General features: G+C 39.7%; 1 protein-coding gene and 1 pseudogene across 10 annotated transcripts in view; one reads left to right on the plus strand and one right to left on the minus strand.

Annotated features, from left to right (window-relative positions):
- The window catches only part of BTBD10 (BTB domain containing 10), a 76,457-nt gene that overhangs the window by 55,083 nt on the left and 1,897 nt on the right, over positions 1 to 19,477 (plus strand). For all 10 annotated transcript variants that reach the window (XM_045193988.2, XM_045193991.2, XM_045193993.2 and 7 more), the window contains 4 exons: positions 3,513 to 3,615; positions 5,319 to 5,439; positions 14,910 to 15,107; positions 17,596 to 17,706. In XM_045193988.2, the coding sequence (XP_045049923.1) occupies positions 3,513 to 3,615; positions 5,319 to 5,439; positions 14,910 to 15,107; positions 17,596 to 17,706 (533 nt within the window). The remainder of the gene's footprint in view (positions 1 to 3,512; positions 3,616 to 5,318; positions 5,440 to 14,909; positions 15,108 to 17,595; positions 17,707 to 19,477) is intronic.
- Positions 173 to 759, minus strand: LOC112303170 (protein jagunal homolog 1-like; annotated as a pseudogene).

Here is a 19,477-nt window from a genome sequence, read left to right on the forward strand (position 1 = left end):
AAAACTAGCTGAAGTTTGGTTTACAGCTGTTCTTCACCCAGTTGCAGCCAACTAGGTGTAAGTTGAATAGAGTTTTACCACCTCAGCTGATGACAATAGTAGCAGCTTTCCAGAACTTGGGCCTAATTTGCACTAGTTGTCAACATCACAGCTGCTAAAATTACCAAAGGAGACTTTAGAACAGCTCGTCTACCCTCTCATCCGGAGGGCTAGGCTTCACTCCAGAGATCAGTCCATCAGTCAGGCTTCATTTACACTGCTTCTCCTGTGTGCTGGTGAACCAAGAGTCTAGGAGCTTCTTGCTATAGTAGAACTGCTAGGCATGCACTTGAACTGCCAGCACCAACACCAGGCACGTGAGGGACACAGGAGAAAATCCAAAGAGGAAGCGGTAGGCCTTGCCATGGCTGTAGAGCTGCTGTGCAGCAGGGAACAACATATCCATGCTGCCATAAATGAGGGGAGTGATGGAAAAGAGCCCCATGCAGATCATGGACAGCATCAGGTAGCTAATGTTGCGGGGTAAGGAGAGGAGGCCTGAGAGGGCACAATGCTCAGCAAATACAGTACTCCTACTGATAGGGCATGGCCACTTGATCATGTGACAAGAGCTTCAGGTGTCCCATACTCATCTTGGCAACCAGCAGCAGCCATATGACCAGATGCATGTAGATCGTGCATGTAGTGCATGGCAACACACTCCTGGTGCTGGAAGTCGCTGCTGTCGGTGTAGGCAGCTCACGGGCCTGTCCAAGAGGCCACCGGCCCCACCCCAAACCCCGGAGCCCCTCACGCTGACCCTCTGCCACCTGCAGACTCTGTTTGCACTGTCCCAGCTCCAGAACCAAAAAAAAATTTTTTTTTAGGTTACATAGGAGTACTTGGGATGTGTGCATGAGAGAGAGAGGGGGAGAGAGAGATTTGTCAGTGTCTCTGAATACAGAATAAATGCTAGCATATGACACTGTACATTTTAAGTAGATAAATATTTAACATTGGCTTTGAATCTGAGAAAAACACTTGCACTATAGGCTTTTATGTATTTTTTAGTAGCACAGGAAAGATTATTTGATGGAAGCTATTAGGAGGATGACTTGTTAATACTTTACTTTTTACCTGCACTTTAAAGAAATACAGTTAAAAAGTAGATATTTAATATTTTGCTTCAGCTGTTAGACTGTTTTCTTTAAAAACAAAATTTGAAATTTGAACACAATACGTGTATTGAACCTTTTATAAAAAGTTCAAATATTTGAAAAAATTGCATATTTGATTTCTGAAAGACTGTCTATTTTACATCAATGAAGGCTGCTTTTCATATGAATTAACCAAAACATATCTTTGGGGATGAAAATTAATATTCATAGGAACGGAAAAAAAGGCATTCTTTTGGAAATTGGAATAAAAAAGCTTTGTTCTTTATAGGTTTATGTGTTATAAACTCCCCATACTTTTTTGGGCTTTAATTGTATGTGGGGGAGGGGGACCGACGCCCCCCCCCCAGGTTTTGCTATGGCAAGCACAGGACCAGAGCGCCACCTGCTGGTAGTCCTCAGTTGTAGGCTCTGGGTATCTGGGAACCCAGGGGTTTGGGACACCAGGATTTCAAGGCTGAGAGTGGAAGCTCAGTTACTGTCATGTCTCCATATGCAGGTTGTTCACTATAACGATCCCTGCACTGACTGATCAACATGGTTGTAGGTGAGGTGCAGCTTTAACCACAAAGGAATCTTGTTAAGATTGAGGATTCAGAGGAGCTGGGTCACTGGAAGGCCACCCTGAGCTGGAGCTGTGTCCCCGCTGGGTCCTCTAGCTGCAGCTGGAAACTCTTGGGCACAGCAGCCTGACAGATGAAGGGGATTCCAGGGAGTCTAACAAAAGAGAGAGATTCAGCTGCAGTCCTTTACACTCAAACACTGAGATTTGGGTGGGAGTCGGTGCTGGGGGAGCAAAGGGAAGGCCCAGCAGGTGTATTATAGTGCCTTCTGGGGAGGATCCAGAGGGAGAAGTGCTAGGTGTCCCCAGAAGTGCCTTCCAGGCGATCTAACAGATCCAAGAGCTTTGAGGCCTTGGGCTCTGTTGGGACAGGGGCTATTTCCAGGCGCTCAGGCTGCTGCTTTGATTTCCTTTGCTTCCTCATCAACCTTGTTCCCCAAGAGGCATCTTTTTTAGGATGGCAGCTCTCATAACAAAAGGGGAAACCTTTTAAATTGGGAAATTGTTGAGTAGAGTACTAGGTCAGTCATATTTACTTTAGTAATGGTGGTATCAGATTTAGAGGTTATACGTTTTTTATTTTCCATGTAGTTAAGTACAGTTAAAGGACTATCATTTATTCAGAGATGATATTCTAGTTTTTTCTTGTTAGAGTGTCCTGACTTTTATGAAAAGGTAGTGATAGCAGATGGTACATAATGCTGTAACTTACAAAAACAGAACATTGGCAAACTTTTGGTAGCCCCCCAAATTTTTTTCCTGAGATTTTATAGTCAGTGATATGTTCAAATCTGGAAATCTCTGGACTAGATGTTTTCGGAGGAAGTTTTACTTCCTTTGAACAATTTAAAATTTTTCATGGGAGTAATGCATTAAATTCTTCATTTTGAAGGGCATATTTTATAAATTGCTTCTTTTCTAAATGGTTACTGTTAAAGGCCAATAACATGACCTGAAAAGACAGTGAGTCCATTTGTATTTTTCTTATGTATTATTGTATAAATTAATATTAAGAGTTTTTACTCATTTGTTTAAACTTTTTGTTCTCCTCTTAACTTCTTCATTCCTGTTTACCTAGCCTTTGAGTTTTGTTTTTCAATTCTAGAATGCAAGTGTAAGAATTTTGAACATGATTTTTTACATTTGTAGTTAAGATTGTGAAAGTAAGACAACTAAGCTGCTTATACTGTCTTACTTTTTCCTAGTTTAAATTACTCTATGTGCTGCATTATGATACTAACTTTGCAAGGAAGACGACAGTTTTAAGGAAGATAATAAATAATATGGTTTCCTTTTTCTTTCTTTTTTTTTCTTCTGGTAAAATGAGTATAACAGTGACCTTTTCCCTTTGATTAATTGATTGCTTTTTTTTCCCCCCTTCCTGGGGAGAGGATGCTGGAAGAATGTTCTTTAGCTTCTGCATTTTATCAATTGATATTTTTTGCTTATAGGGAATCTGCATTGGCAAGCAAAAGTAGTTTTACATTTGTAATACAAATAATGCAATCATTAATAAATGATACAAGAATAAACTGTTTCGTGTACTCACAACTTTAAACCAACTTTTGCCCACCCCTGTATACTACTGTTCTACTGTATACTACTGAAAATAAGTAAATATTCCTTTCTTAATTATGTGTGCCAGAATAAATTTCTAATAAAAATTTTTGAGCTAATTTAATTATATAATTTAATACTTAAATTATAATTTCTTTTTTAGTTTTGTGCATGAAACCGATTTTCCCTTTTGAAGGACGTATCTTATTGATATATCTCTTAATTATTTGCTATTATAGGATGTTTGGATCTGGCAGAGAACATAACTTCACACGTCCCAATGAGAAGGGAGAGTATGAGGTGGCAGAGGGAATTGGCTCCACTGTATTTCGAGCTATTCTGGTAAGTTCTTGTTTCTTAATGTATTTTGACTCAATCATCTGACCCCTTCTTGGGAAATACTTGAATTGAAATCAGAGTTTGATTTGGATATCTTTATATGGGAGTACGTAGGATGTTGTTTTTAAAATACCATTTAATTCATCTCTTTAGTACGTAAAAATAATATAATATAAATAAATGGATTTTATGACCTTTGGAAATACAGGATAATGGATAATTCATCTGTTAGGTCTGCATGGGCAATTCTTTCAAGGGTTTAATGTTAACATACATGGAATTGTGTTACTACTCTCTCTCTTTAATTCTCTTAAATAAAGTAAGTTGATCATTTGCTCCCTGAGAATGAATGTGGCTGCCTGAATTCTGATATTTTGATTGCACATAAGCAACAATATGGACATTTATGGACATTTAAAATTAATCTTTAAAATATACCGTTAGCTTCTTTGTTTTAAACCTTTATTTTTATTTTGAGGTTTTAACACTTTATTTTTGAGGAATACTTGAATTACTATTACAGAGTCCCTACTTGTAATTTCAAATCAGTGGTAAAGATTTGATTATAGTGTATGACAGTTTCTTCCGCAGTCTAAAAATATGGTTTCCTCAAACAGTTTCGGGGGGATAGTGAAGGGAGGATCCGGAGGTACAAGACAGGAAAAGTATAGGTGACCCTTGAACAATGTGGGTTTGAACTGTTTGGTCCCACTTATGCACAGATTTTTTTCATAAATAATGTAGACGCATTTTCTCATGATTTTGTTAACTTTCTTTGGCTTACTTTATTATAAGAACATAGTATGTAATACATATAACATGCAAAATTTGTATTAATTGACTGTTTGCTATTGGTAAGGCTTCCAGTCAGTAGTAGACTGTTGTGAATTACATTTTGGGGAAATCAAAAGTTACATGTGGATTTTCAGCTGCACGGTGTGTTGGTGCCCCTCTAAGTCTGGTGGTGTTTGGGGCCCAACCGTAGTTGATCTCGATTGGGTTGTCAGTACCAGAGATAATCTTGTTCCCACTGATGCAGCAGCTTTAGAAAGTGTGTTACTGTGGCTCTGAACCTCAGAACCTTGAGGCAGATCTTAATTTTGAGGGAAGTGCTTCCTTTAGCTGCCTGTATTTCCATTGGAACTCTAATGGAGTTGGTAAGTAAGAAAAATTTCTATAACTCAGCTATGGAGTGATTTATTTGTAATTCTGGGGTCAGTCTCAAGCAACATTTTAAGTAGATCTTTGAAATAATTACTACTGAATGATTATAGTAATATGGGAAACACTAAAAGATAGTATTTCAAAGAAAAAAAATCTGATTATGCATTCTGTTTTACATTATTTTAATACTTGGATATGACTTTGAAGTTCTTTATTAAGAGCTTTAAATTTTGCTCAATTCTCCAGGTAATATTTAAGTAACTTAAAATATGTTATTCAACTTTCTTACCTTTAAAAAATCTTCAAAAATTTGTGGTAGTTATATAGTAAAATAACTCATAGTGGGAAAATACATAAGAATTAGCATGATATAGTAGAGAAAAGAGATATATAAATAATGGGGAGACTTAGGTTCTTATTTTACCTCTGCTACTAAATAATTCTATGACTGGTCGAATCATTGAACCAATTGGGCCTTAATGATAAGTTTTGGCTACTTCATGCCTCAGATGTTTTATGCATTCTTGTTTTTTTTTTTTTAGGATTACTATAAAACAGGAATAATCCGCTGTCCTGATGGCATATCTATTCCTGAACTGAGAGAAGCGTGTGACTATCTTTGTATCTCTTTTGAATATAGTACTATTAAATGTAGAGATCTCAGTAAGTATGCTGTTTTGTGTATGAATAGTTTATGCAGTTAAAATATATTAGAATGAAAAGCCTGAAATAGTGCCATTTTTATCTCCCAGCTTGGGAACCCTGGCTTTGGTGAAGTGTGGTGGTGTTTGGCTTTATTCCTGAGGTTATATCAAAAAATTTATAATTTATTTGTACCTAAGATGTAAGATAATATTCTAAGCCACTATGGAAGATACAGATAATTCTCAAAAACGGTATTGGTCATTAAAGATCTTAGATTGAATACCTGGCCCTCATTTATGCAAAAGGTTAAGGGACTTTATTCAAGAATTTCAGCCACAGTCCCAGAGCAAGGTCTGGAACTTGGGAATCCTAACTCTTTGATTGATATTCTCCTCTCACAGTTTTCTCAGCCCCTCAGCGTTTCACCACTATGGCATGCCTGAGGAAAAAGGGTGAATATATACAGAAAAGTCACAGTAGTATGTGAGAATTACCAAATGTTGACTGGGGTATTAAGTGATTGGAGAAGTTCAGAAGAAGGAGAAGTTATTGTGGGCTAGATAGTTTGGGTAAGGGTTCAGATGTTACAGGTAGTAAGGAATGAATAGGAATGATTTAGAGAGTAGAGTAGGGTGGTTATTCTAGAGCTGGGATTTTTTGAGTAAAGGTACAAAAAATGAACTTTGTGTGTTTTGAAACTCTTTTTGGTTGGTGGGACGACACCCAACCCACTGAGCTACACCAGTCAGGGCCATTGGTTGCTTCTTGTATGTGCTCTGACTAGGGATTGAACCCGCAACCTTGGTGTATCAGAATGATGCTCTAACCAACTGAGCTACCTGTCCAGGGCCACAAAAGATAGACTTTTGGAAATAACCTAGTTGGACCAGAAGGAGATAGGAATAAATAGGTGGGCCAGATTATTATGGAAAATCTTTAATCCAAACTGATGTTCTTGCATTTTATTTCATATACAGTGGGAAGCTGTTTTAAAAGTTTCTTATCTGTGGTAATAGCTTTGTGTTTACCCCAGACATAACGGTTATCTTTACTTTATTATCTAAACTTAGCACTAGCTTGGCAGAGTGCTGTCATACCTTTTCAAAGATGGGTGTGTTGGAAACTGAACAGGACATTTTATTTAAATTTTTTATAGTTTATTTATTTTTAGAGAGAAGGGGAGGGAGGGAGGAAGAGAGGGACAGAAACATTGATGTGGGAGAGCTACATCGATCGGTTGCCTCTCACACGCTCCCAGTCGGGGACCTGGCCCACAACCCAGGCATGTGCCCTGACTGTGAATGGAACCAGCGACCTTTCAGTTCGCAGGCTGGCACTCAGTCCACTGAGTCACAGCAGCCAAAGCAGAAGTGCTTTTTCTTAATGCTTATTGTTCTCTGCTTTAACACACCCACAGAGTAGCTATGTACTCATATTTTTAAAGGAACATGGCTTCATTTATGTAATTATTTATTTATTTTTGAAATGATATCATTTAGAAGTAGCATAAGTAACATTAGAATTTATTTTCATTATGCAATATAAAGCTAATGATAGAGCAACAAAAGCATATACTTCAATACAGGCTTATTTAAATTTTTAAAGGTATCTCTGTAAACTTAAATGTAACTATTCTTCATGCTTCATTATATTCTAACTCTGAAAGTGAGTGGCTTTATTAAGTCTAAGTATCATTTTATTTTTGTCAAACATCCTTTAAAGTGTCCTTAGAAATATCAGTAGGTGGGATGAAGCAGTGCATAGTACAACTCCAAGTCCATTTCTCTGTAATGGGTATTTAAACACTTAAAGTGAACTAGTTGGACAGCTGGAACATACAGCCGTAAACCTGAACAAAGTTGCTCTCTCTTCACATCTTAAAAAATGTTTTTTAGTTGAAATTATGAGTATTCATTATTCTAATTATAGATCCTAGACTTTAAGTTTAGTGTTTTTTAATTGATGGGATCATTTTAATTTAACTTCATATGATTTTGAATTTTGGTGACTGTCAGATTTTTTTTAAAAAGGAGAATTCCTTACACATGATTTGGATTTTAGTTCTATAATCCTTTGGACATAGTTTACCTTGTCATCACTTAAGTGACTTCATTTACTTGTTATGGAATTAAAGGTAAGAATCATTATATAAAATGTATGTAGTGTGGTTTTCCTAGACTTCTGACTTTTAGATAGTACTTGTAGTTATCTCTAGATTACTTATAATTTGTGTTACTAAAAATTTAGGGATTCTTATAGACTTTATTACAACAAAACTATATAGAATGTGAAGAGACAGAAATAGTCTTATAAAAATATGACAGGATACTATGGGTGTAGATTTGAGTCCAAAAATGATTTTTTCCCCACAAATAAGAGCCTTTACTGAATATTGGACTGACAGCTTACAAGAAAATATCTGTTTGTCTCTTAAAAAAGAAATCATGTAAGTACTAAACATTTATTGAATGGAGAATTCTGTGTTTCTTGGACAAGTTACTTAAAACCTTGTTTCTTAGTTGCCTCATCTTTATTTTTTTAATTATATTTTATTGATTATCCTGTTATAGTCTCAGTTTTTCTTCCTTTGTCCCCCTCCACCCAGCATCCCCTACTACCTCGGGCATCCCCCATGCCATTATTCATGTCCTTGGGTCATGTGTATAAGTTCTTTGGCTACTCCATTTCCTATACTGTACTGTACACCCCCATGGCTAATCTGTAACTGCCTATTTGTACTTAATCCTGTCACCTCTTCACCCATTCCCCCACACCCCTTCCCATCTGGCAACCAACAAAATGCTTCCCATATCCATGATTCTGTCTCTGTTCTTCTTTGCTTAGTTTGTCCTTTAGATTTAGTTCATAGATATGTATTTACTGCCATATTGTTCATAGTTTTGATCTTTTTCTTAAATAAGTCCCTTTAACATTTTATATAATAATGGTTTAGTGATGATGAACTTTTTTGAGTAAGTTTTTTCTTGTCTGGGAAGCACTTTATCTGCCCTTCCAGGCTAAATGATATCTTTGCTGGGTAGAGCAATCTTGGATATAGGTCCTTGCTTTTCATGACTTTGAATATTTCTTGCCAGTCCCTTCTAGCCTGTAAAGTTTCTTTTGAGAAATTAGCTGACAGATTTATGGGAACTCCTCTGTAGATAACTAACTTCTTTTCTCTTCCTATTTGTAAGATTCTCTCTTAATCTTTAACCTTTGGCATTTTAACTGTGATGTGTCTTGGTGTGGACCTTTTTGCATCCATATTGTTTGAGACTCTCTGTGCTTCCTGGACTTGCATGTCTATCATTATTTTTTCAAATAGATTTCCAATTTTTGGCTCTCTTTCTTCTCTTTCTAGAACCCCTATAATGTGAGTTGCTTAAAGTTGTCCCAGAAGCTGCTTACACTATCCTCATTTTTTTGGATTCTTTTTTCTTGTTCTGATCAGTTGTTTTTTGCTTCCTTATGTTCCAAATCATTGATTTGATTCTTGGCTTCATCCACTCTACTTTTGTTTCCCTGTAAATTTTTCTTTATTTCAACTAGTGTATCCTTCATCTCTGACTGAATCTTTTTTATGCTGCTGAGGTCCTCACTAAGTTCCTTGAGCATCCTTATAACCAGTGTTTTGAACTCTGCATCTGATAGGTTGCTTATCTCCATTTCATTTAGTTCTTTTTCTGGAGTTTTGATCTGTTCTTTCATTTGGGCCATGTTTCTTTGTCTCCTCATTTTGGCAGCTTCCGTTTTTTTCTATGTATTAAGTAGAGTTGCTATGACTCTCTGTCTTGGGAGTGTGGCCTAATGTGGTAGGTATCCTGTAGGGTCCAGTGGCACAGCCTCTGCCATCACCCAGGCTGGGTACTCAAAGTGTGCCCTTCTGTGGGCTGAGTGTACCTTCCTCTTGTAGTTGAGACTTGGTTGCTGTTGGCAGATCAATGGGAGTGATTTTCCCAGACCAATCAGCTTCAAGGACTCACAGTGACCTCTGACCTCTGCCCTCTATGGAGGATCTGTGCAGGGATAGGGTGGTGGTGCTCCAATGTGGTCTGTAGCTCTCCACTGGGTGCACACACTCTGGGGTTTCCTGGGTGGTGCAGGCCTAGGTCATTCCCACCTGTGTTCTGTCCTGTGCCACCCTGCGTGAGCTATAAAGCAATCTGAGATGGTTGCTACTTGTGCTGGGCTTAGATGTTTCCTGGCGAAGTCTGGCTGTGAATGTAGGCTGGCTGCTCATAGTGCTGGGCCTGGGGTACCACTCAATAAGAGGTATGGGGGCTAGGGACTTACTGAGGCTGACTTTTTGGGGAGGATTTAGGAATTTGTGAAACATGAGCCAAGACCTTCCACTCATATGGAAAAGTCACTGTTGACAGCCTGAGTGGACGGAAGTTGGGTGGGACAGAGTCGGGATCTCCAGGGCAGGCCAAACAGTGTTAGCCAGGTTGATGAAATGTCAGGTATGGCACCCACCTGCAGTCTCTGTGGCTCTGTGAGGGGAGGGTTCAGAAAAGGGACAGTGGCCTCTGCCTGCCTTTCTGTCTGGGAAAGAGCTGTCCCCTAGCTCCTGCCTTGATCCCAGACTCTTCAGTTCCTCCCCATACACCACCGGTGCCTTTAAAGCCACTACCCCGGTGTTGGAGCTCAGAGGGTATGAGTCTGAGTAAGTCTTCTTGTGGGTTCTTTAGGGGGAACTGCTTGGGGTTCCAGAAGTTTTCTTCCACCAACTCAGTCCCCGCTGTTTTTTGTAGCCAGAAGTTATGGGACTTATCTTCCTGGTACTGAAACTCTGGCCTGTGACCTGGGGTGGGTCCGGGACTCCTCACTCCTGAGAAATTCCTCCCGAACTTCTGTGCACCACGTGTGGATTTGGGACCAGTCTGGATGGATGTGGTTTCTTTAATTCTGTAGCTGTCAGACTTCCATTCAACTTGATTTCTGATAGTTCTGAGTGGTTGTTCTATATATTGGTTGTAATTTTGGTGGGTTGTGTGAGGAGGCGAGCTGTGTCATCTTGACTGAAGTCTCAGTTGCCGTATCTTTAATACGGAGATAGTAATACTTATCTGACTGGGTTGTTGTGAAGATTAACTAACTTACTAGTGCTTGACACAGTGTTAAATAAGGGTTTGCTTAAGAAAATAAGGTAGCAAAGCCCTAGCAGAGGTGACTTAGTTGGAGCATTGTCCCTTGATCAAAAGGTTGCAAGTTCGATTCCCAGTAAGGGCAGTTGCACAGGTTTCAGGTTTGATTCCTGGTTTGGGCACTCATGATCCCTGGTCTGTGTGTGGGAGGCAATAATTGATTTTTTTCTATCACGTTAATGTTCCTCTCTATTCCTTCCTCTCCCTCTAAAAGCAATGAAAAATTGTCCTTGGGTGAGGATTAAAAAAGAAAAAGGAGGTAGCAAAATTAGGAAATAAAGGTGAATTAAAAGAAAAATATTAGATAGTCATACTGTACATACTATTTTATATTTCTATGTAGAAATATATTGTGAGTAACTGTATTATTAGTAAATATTTTTAAATAACAGGTTGTTTAATGGTACATAGTAATCAGTCATTTTTTTGCTTTTTTATTGAGTATCACTTTATACCAAATATTAGGTATATAAATTGCAACAAAAAACGATAAGGTCCCTGCTCTAATGATGCCTGTAGTATAGTGGGGAAGACAGACAAGTAAACTGGTGTTAGAGGAAGAACAGGCTGCTAAAAAGGAGTTTGCAGCAACAGTACCCAACTCAGGTATGGGGGCTTGAGGAAGCATTTTGGAGGAAAGGGAAGAGGAAGTGTGTTCCAAGCAGAAGGAATTGTACATTCAGAAGTAAGATTAGTACAGGGAGGGACTGACTTCTCAGTCTTCTGTCATGTGAAGGAGGTCTGTGGTAAGTAGTAGCTCCCCCACTGGCCTGTACGTTTTTTCCATGCACACGTTCTCCTGCTAGCCCAGCACTGTCACCTAGGAGAGGTGTTGAGAACCAGGTGCCGAATTCAGGAATGAAGGCCTAGGGCTACAAGAAGTGAAATTACAGTGGATGTGTTAAGTTTGAAATACTTATTAGACATCCAAGTGGAAATGTTGAGTGGATATTGGGTATACATGTGTAAAGTTCAGGAGAGAAATGTGGGCCAAACATGTGGGGTCGTCAATATGTGGATAGTTTTTAAAGAAAATACCGTTTAAAGGAACTGCACACACTTCTCTGTAACCTCCTTGTTCACATGACAGGACTTCATGGGTCAAGTTGAGGATTTGGGACTTTTACTGTTAAGGGTCGTACAAGCCATGGAAGGTTTAAACTAGGAGACACAATTAGATTTGGCTGCTGTGAGGAAAACGAGTCACGGTGGTTTCCCCCTTGTCTGAGGGAAATACATTCCAGGACCCCCAGTGGGTGCCTGAATCCGCACATAGTAGTGAACCTCATGTATGTGTATCATTTTCTGGTCATGTCTTCTCCCCACAAATTCCATGCCTTTTAACTAAGCACTTACCACACCCTATGCTGTAACTTCTGCAGTTTGAGGTGCGACAGCAAAAGTAGCATGAATTTCTTTTTCCTTCTTCACAATTTCACAGAGATTTGGCCTTACCAGAGATGGTACCAGCCTCAGCATATGATTTTTTTTTTTCTTTTCTTAAATCAAGAACTTTCACCTTTTCCCTTAAAGAAAACACTTTTGTGACTTCTCTTTGGCTTATCTGAATGGCCAGCATCACCCCTCTTGCGCTTGGGACCATTATCAAGTAAAATACAGGTGACCTGGACACAAGCACCGCTACTGCGACAGTCCACCCGATAACCTGGACAGTTCCTGGTGACTGAGGGGAGGGTAGTGTGTACAGCGTGGAGATGCCGGACAAAAGGGGGATTCACGTCCTGGGTGGGACAGAGCTGGACAGTGCGAGATTTCATCGTGCTGCTCGGGGCAGCACGCAACTTAAAATGTATGAGTTATTTCTGGAATTTCTTTCTGTTTTTAAAGAGCTTATTTGAACCAAACTGGCGACATAACAGGGGAACAAGATCTCAGATGCTCTTGGTGTTTTCCATGAAATATTTTCGGACCGTGGTTGACAGTGACTAACTGAAACCGCAGAAAGCGAAACCATGGACAGAGGGACAGAAGCAAATGTTGCGGGAATTTAATTAGAAGGCTTTACAGTAGTTTGTGTGAGGGATAGTGATGACTTGGACTATGATGGGGGCAATGGGAATAGAATGTGTTCTGTTTATTGCTATTTAACAAACCATTCCAAACTTAGTAGCATAAAGTATAATCATTTTTATTATGTGGGTCAAGAATTCAGACAGAGTCCAACAGAGGTGGCTTGTTTGCTTTACAATGTCACAGGCCTCATTTTATGAAAAATTGAAGGGTCGAGGTGACTCAAAAGGTGGGGCTTCTTCACTCACGTGTTGCTGCCTGGACTGGGGTGACTCAGGGGCTGGGTTCAGCTAGGACTGTCAAAGAGAATACCTACATGCGGCCTCTTCATGTGGCCTGGGCTTCTCCAATCCTGGAGGCTGGGTTCAGAGAGGAAGCATTTGGAGAGTGAGCATTCCCCAGACCAAGGCAGAACTGCAAGTCACGCACCACCTCTTTGCCATGCTCCCTGGGTTACAAGCCAGTCCGTACAACCAGCCTAGATAAAGGGGAGGAGAATTAATTCCACCTCTTGCAAGGAGATGTAAATGTCACATTGAGGGAAAGCATGTGGCACAAGAGAGTTTGCAGCTTTGGAAAATAACATCTTCCAGAGAAGAGCATGACATAATTCAAGATGTATTTAAGAGGTGAACTTAATAGCTCTTGGGGAATGACTGAATTAACAGATGGAAGAGGAATCAAGGATTCATTTATTTATTCCACAAAAATGTTAGTGTCTGTGCCTGTCAATGCCTGGCACTTTTTCTGAGAGATTCTGAGAGCTTGAGTGGATGGTGATGGTGTTTACCGATTTTGAAAACACTGCAGTGAGATGCAGAGATGATTAAATTCGATTTGGGATACACTGAGTGAGTTTGAGGTACCTGTGAGGTGGCTTCCAAGTGGAAACATCCAGAAAGCAGTTGGATGTAATGTATCTAGAATACAGACGGCAGAATTATTAGAGTAAATTCAGGAATTGTCAGCATAAGGTGAGAGGAGAAAAGACGTAAAAGTGTCCTGAGAGACACAATATTTGATGAACACTTAGAGGAGAAAGAGTTGCAGAGGTAACTAGTGAAAAACAGCCAAAGAAAGGAAAGAACACTAGGCAAATTGTTATCAGAGATTGTTAGGGATGAGAGCGTTTTAAGGACGAGGGAGAGAAATTCAACCGAGAGGTCAGGTAAGATTGGGATCAAAAGATGTTCATTGTCTTTAACAGTCTATAAGGCGTTTGAAGACTAAAGAGAGTGGTTTTCAAGAGTAATGAGTGTGGGAGCCAGATTGGAATTGGTTCAGAAATTAGCTCAAAGAGAATGTGTCCATACATCTAGGAGTTTGCCTATAAATAGAATTTTTAAAAATGGTAAGTAGCCAGCCTAGAGAGAGACATGGTTAAAATAATATAGATGATTATTTAACCAATCATTTATTATAATTATGTATTATTAATGGTTATTATATATTAGAGAACCCGTGGTGGGGGGGAAACACTCCCTTGGGAGACCACAGATTTGAGTTCTCACGTTTTTCTCTAACCCTCCCAGTAGTTCCTGAGATGGTAGAGCCTTAAGTAAGAGATAGGACATTGCCATTGAAACAAGAATAAAGAAAAAACATTAGGTCAGTTCAGATGAGTTTGTGTGCTTGGATATTTGGGAAGTTGAAGTTGTTCGTTATGTACCTAAGGAGCTGAAATGTATCTTTCCCCCTTCTCAAGGTAGGTAATTCCTGTACCTTGCAGTGTTTTGCTTGGCCCTTTTGGCTTCCTTGTTTCAGACCAGTTGATCCTTCTCATCTAACCTCTCTTTTTACACTGAAATATTCATGCTGTTTGTGAACAATTTTCTGGGAAAGAAAACATGGGAGGTGGAATATGGGAGCTATTTTAGTCCATATTGATAATCTGAAAAATATCCTTAATAACTACTTTAAGACGAAATTGCATCTCCCGACGGAAGCCAGCATGATATAGTGGGGGTGGGGGTGGGGAACCCTGGCCTGGAGGTGGGTGTGGGGTAGATTCAGTTCTGATTTTGCAAATTAGTTTTGTTACCTTAGGCAGATTGCTTCATGATGTATAAGGTGAAGGAGCTGGGTGTTGGATGCCATTATTGGTTCTTTTTCCGTAAAACTCTACAGTTCCATAAGAACCCTTCCTAGGAAAAGTTTTGTTTGCTGGAGAACAACCACAGTGTTGTCTATAGGGTCCAAAGAGAGATGCTGCGCTAATGTGATGTTGTTCCATGTGGCCTGCTCTTTTACTTACCAGTTACCCTCCCCAGCCCTGCAAAAGTCAGTATATTTTTGTGGGTTTCATTTCAGGTGCCCTAATGCATGAGTTATCAAATGATGGTGCTCGTAGACAGTTCGAATTTTATCTAGAAGAAATGATCCTGCCTCTCATGGTAGCTAGTGCCCAGAGCGGGGAACGAGAATGCCACATAGTGGTGCTTACAGACGACGACGTGGTTGATTGGGATGAAGAGTATCCACCCCAGATGGGAGAAGAGTATTCACAAAGTAAGTACTGTGGTGTGTTTTCTCTGTCTTGAATCATCACGGATTCTTTGTTTTTTTACAATATTGATTAAAGAACAGTTTTTATAAAGAAAGTACATCGAACTCTTATCTATACCAGGAGTCAGCAAACTATGGCCTCTGGGCCAGGGCCAGCCTACTGCCTGTTTATCCAGTTGTCTGTATTGTCTGTGGCTGCTTCTGCGCTACGAGAGCAGGGTTGAGTAGTTGCGGGGGAGACCGCATGGCTCGCAAAGCCCGGAGTATCTACTGTCTGGCCCTTTATAGAAAGTGCGCCCATCCCGACATGCACACAGATAGTTTGCTGTTTGTTGAATATCTGGATCTTGATGTATTTTTTTTCTTTGTATTTGGAAGCATCCTAGAGAAGCACATCCTGGAGTAATAGGTCATAAAAAATAAGCTGTTTTTTTAAGCAAATTTTTTCTTGTATATGAAGTTAGGAGCTTCAGTTCAATGATTTTGAGGGTGACGTCAGTTTCTAAGATGTTTCTTTTTAAATATCATGTGTATTTGGAGAATACAGTGAGCCTTCAGGAAGTTTTATGGAACTATAGTGACGTGTGTCTGACCAAAACACGTATCTGGAGCAGTGGTGACCGACTTTCCTCTGACTACACTTCCAAACCTTTTCTGAATAGAGCCTTTTGATCTTTTTTGTTAGGAAATTTGTATTATTTATCTTGATGAACCCAGTGGAGTACTTTTGACCAGTTGCATAGATTGAGAAAAGGTAGAGTCAAAAGAGTGATTGAGGAACTGGGTAAAGTAGCCCAGCATCTTGTTCGGTATTCTTTCTGTGTTGACTCGGTGAGGATTAGAGTTTAAGGAAAAGAACGGGAATATACAAAGTACCAAAACCCTTTAATGGTTTTTCCATTTTACTTGCCCTTCTCTAAAAACAAAACAAACTCCAAGTGGTATTGTTTTTGACTTCTAAAGATTTTCAAAGATTATTCTAACATGAATTATGGTAGCACTTTTTAGAGTTTATATTGGGATGTTTTCATTGCATGATGTACTTGTATGTAATGTGATTCTTTTGTGGACAGTTGCAGTAATGGACCTTTCTGTTACTATTTCCTCACTCCTAGGTTCTTTGCTGACAATGGTTTTCTATAATAATATGTAGAGTAAAAGTGAGCAAAATGCAGGAAAAATGAAAGGTTGCCAAAAAATGAAAAGAAATATATTACATTATTTTCTGTCAAGAAGAAGGAATGAACAAACTTACTATTTGTGTTTTAGTTTTCAAAAAGTTTTGACTTGAAAACAGTAGAGCCAGCCATGGAGCATGGTGCCAGCGGCGCAGTGATACCGGGGTTGTAAAACACCCAGCTCTTCCTTCGTTGTTGAGCTTTCCATTTCAGTGTCTTCTGGTTCGTTTTCTTGCTTTTTATCTTAAGCTTTGATGTGTAAAAGGACTGAAACCATTTTTACTTCACTTGTCTATGTGTGTCTCGTTTTGTGTCAAGATGTCCCAACCTACAGCAGATGCATTTGAGGGGACAGAGATAGCCTGATGTGCCTAAATAGGGCATCATCCCCTCTGTGACACCATCCACTCTGAGAAGTCAAAGAACTGTTTACCCTAAGATGTCAATGATCTTAAGGATGTAGTTAGTAATCACAGATTTACCCCATGAGTAGCGTCTGTATACGTATTTTCCTTTTATTGGCTCTTAAACCAGCATGTTTGGTTTGTGAGTGTTTTTTTCTTTTTTTGAAAAAACCTTTGCAGTTCACCTTTTAAGGGAGATAACTCCACCTGAAAGAGAGAAGGCGAGGAAGGCCCATCAGTCTAACTCCTTGAAGTTCCCAGCACATTTGGAAGACTCAACATGTTGTCAGTGGAATGTCTGTCCTTTGCAAAGCCAGTTTGCTCTAAACAGACTAACCTAGGCAGAACATGCTCGAATCTGCCGTTTTAACATCAGTATTAAATGGGGCTGTTCGCCTGAATGGAAAACAGTTTGTGGGGAGGGTCTTTGCCTTTTTGGGGAAGTTATTAATAGTTGCTCAATCCATGAAATGTAAGATGTATCCATTTTGTACCCTCTGACAAGGCATTTTCCCCCTTTCCAAACAAGGCCTTGTAGGCATCAGAGCAAAGTCCTTTACTTTGCCTGCTTGATGATGATGTGATCCCGATGTCTTCTTTCGGTTCTCATTTGAAGCACTTGGGGCAGATGCTATACCAGTGTTTGTATATGATATATCTTTCAGAAGGAGTTTCTTCTTATGGATTGGGTTACCTGATTAGTTATTAAAGCTTTTCTTGTTTCAACTTAAGTATTGCTTATGCATTAACTGTACTGAATGTCCCGACGTGTTGGCTAGTCACCCTTTGGCACCACTGCATCCACCGTTTGGGATTTAGGGTTGTCAGCCCCATTGACGATCAAGGTAAATTTTTATTTCCAAGTTCATTGATTTTAATAAGAAAATATTTTTGTCTTTTTGTTTCCAGTTATTTATAGCACAAAATTATATAGATTTTTCAAGTACATTGAAAACAGAGATGTGGCCAAATCAGTTTTGAAAGAGAGGGGTCTTAAGAAGATTAGATTGGGAATAGAAGGTAAGACGTTTTCATTATTTTCCATTGATTTTCTTTTGGAAAAAACAAGGTTAAAAAATTTGATCTCATGTAGCAGACAGTTTGAATACTTTGAGGAAAAACTCAGATGAACAATATTCGAATGGTCATGTAGTAGACCTATAAATAACAAAAATCAGCTTCCTTTATCTGAGAAAACAGATGGAAGGCCATTAGGAATTTTTATTCCCTAAGACTCCCTGGCAATGTAAGAGGTGTGCATTTATCTTTGCTGTTGCAGCTTGTTCTAATGCCCTTTTGACTGAGCCCATACATTTTTAGATTGCTTTTTACTTTATGATTTAAATGGATTTTTCCAGGTGCCATGTCAGATGCTTCTTTGATTTTAAAATGTCCTTAGTAAGGATTAAATATCTTCATAACATGGCATAGGATTAAAAATAGGGGTTCTGGAGCCAGATTGCTCGTGTTCAAATCCTATGATTTAGTAGCTATATGACCTTGGCCAAGTAATTTAACTTCTCCGTGCCTCAGTTTCCTCATCTGAGGGGTATTGTGAGGATAGCATGAGTAGATACGTGAGAAACACTTTGAGCAAATCCCGGCATGTAGCGATTCCTCAGTGTGTTTGTGAGGGTGACAGCGGAGATGATGGTATCGATCAGTGACTCCGCTGAGCTGCTGAAGATCACGAAACGCCAGGTCCTTGAACAGTGTCGTTCTGTTGTTCCATCACAACATTGATGAGATGCCGTAGGAACCTAACTCTTGTTTCTGTCAGTGAGCCTGTGGTAAAGTTGGCTTCATTATAGCATTTGCTTGAAGTCACAGAACTGCTGACAGTGTTACGTGAGGACTACTATAAGGGGCTGCTGAGACACACAAGGAAGAATGACCGGAAACAGAGTCTTTGCAGGAAAAGACCTGGGGCTTTAAAAAGTAGTGAAATTGCTGACACATTGGTTCCACCGGTGTGTGTCTTCTGTCGCCCTGCAAACAGTGGGATTTAGCTGCTTGGTCTCAGAGCTAGAGAGAAAGCAACTGGGAGCGACTTTGGATTGGGAAAGACAAGGGTGGCCTCTCTAAGGAGAAGACATTTCATTTGGAACCGGGGTGTAAAAAAGCTTCATATACTACGATACGGAGTGTGGATCTTCACCTTCAGGCATGAGAAAACTCCTGGTAGTTTTAGGCAAGGACGCACTCTGATTGCACCTGTGTTAGAGCGGTGGTTCTCTGTGGCAGGTACAGTGAGATGGGGATTTTGAAGACTCTGATAGTCCAGGAGGAATCCATGAGGAGGGAATAGAGGCGGAGGCCTTTGTGATCTCCACTGCTGACCATCAGGGGGCAGATGACTGGATGTGTGAAACACGGGCCATTCTGCGGAAGGCCTTCAGAAGGTTTTTAGCCCCGTTTGCCTGTGTGCCCTCCTCACCTTAACCACACACCCACACCCACACATGACTGAATATGTGTACTAGCTACCAATATGCCTTTTTATTTTTTCTGATTCTAACTTTGGTCTAACTGTGGCCCATGGGCAAAATCCAGCCCATTCCCTGTTCTCTTATAAATAAAGTTTAATTGGAATATAAACATGCCCATTCATTTATGTATTGTCTGTGGCTGATTTCACTTTACAGTGGCATAATTGAGATGGAAACCCTATGGCATGCAAGCCTCAAATACGTATTTACTCTAGCCTTTTACAGAAAATGTTTGCCACTTCCTGGTCCTAAACTATTACTTCTTGCTGGTAGGAAGGAGGAAAGGGACTCATAATAATTTC

The sequence above is a fragment of the Desmodus rotundus genome, chromosome 5 (assembly GCF_022682495.2).
Source record: "Desmodus rotundus isolate HL8 chromosome 5, HLdesRot8A.1, whole genome shotgun sequence".
Lineage (NCBI taxonomy): Eukaryota > Metazoa > Chordata > Mammalia > Chiroptera > Phyllostomidae > Desmodus > Desmodus rotundus.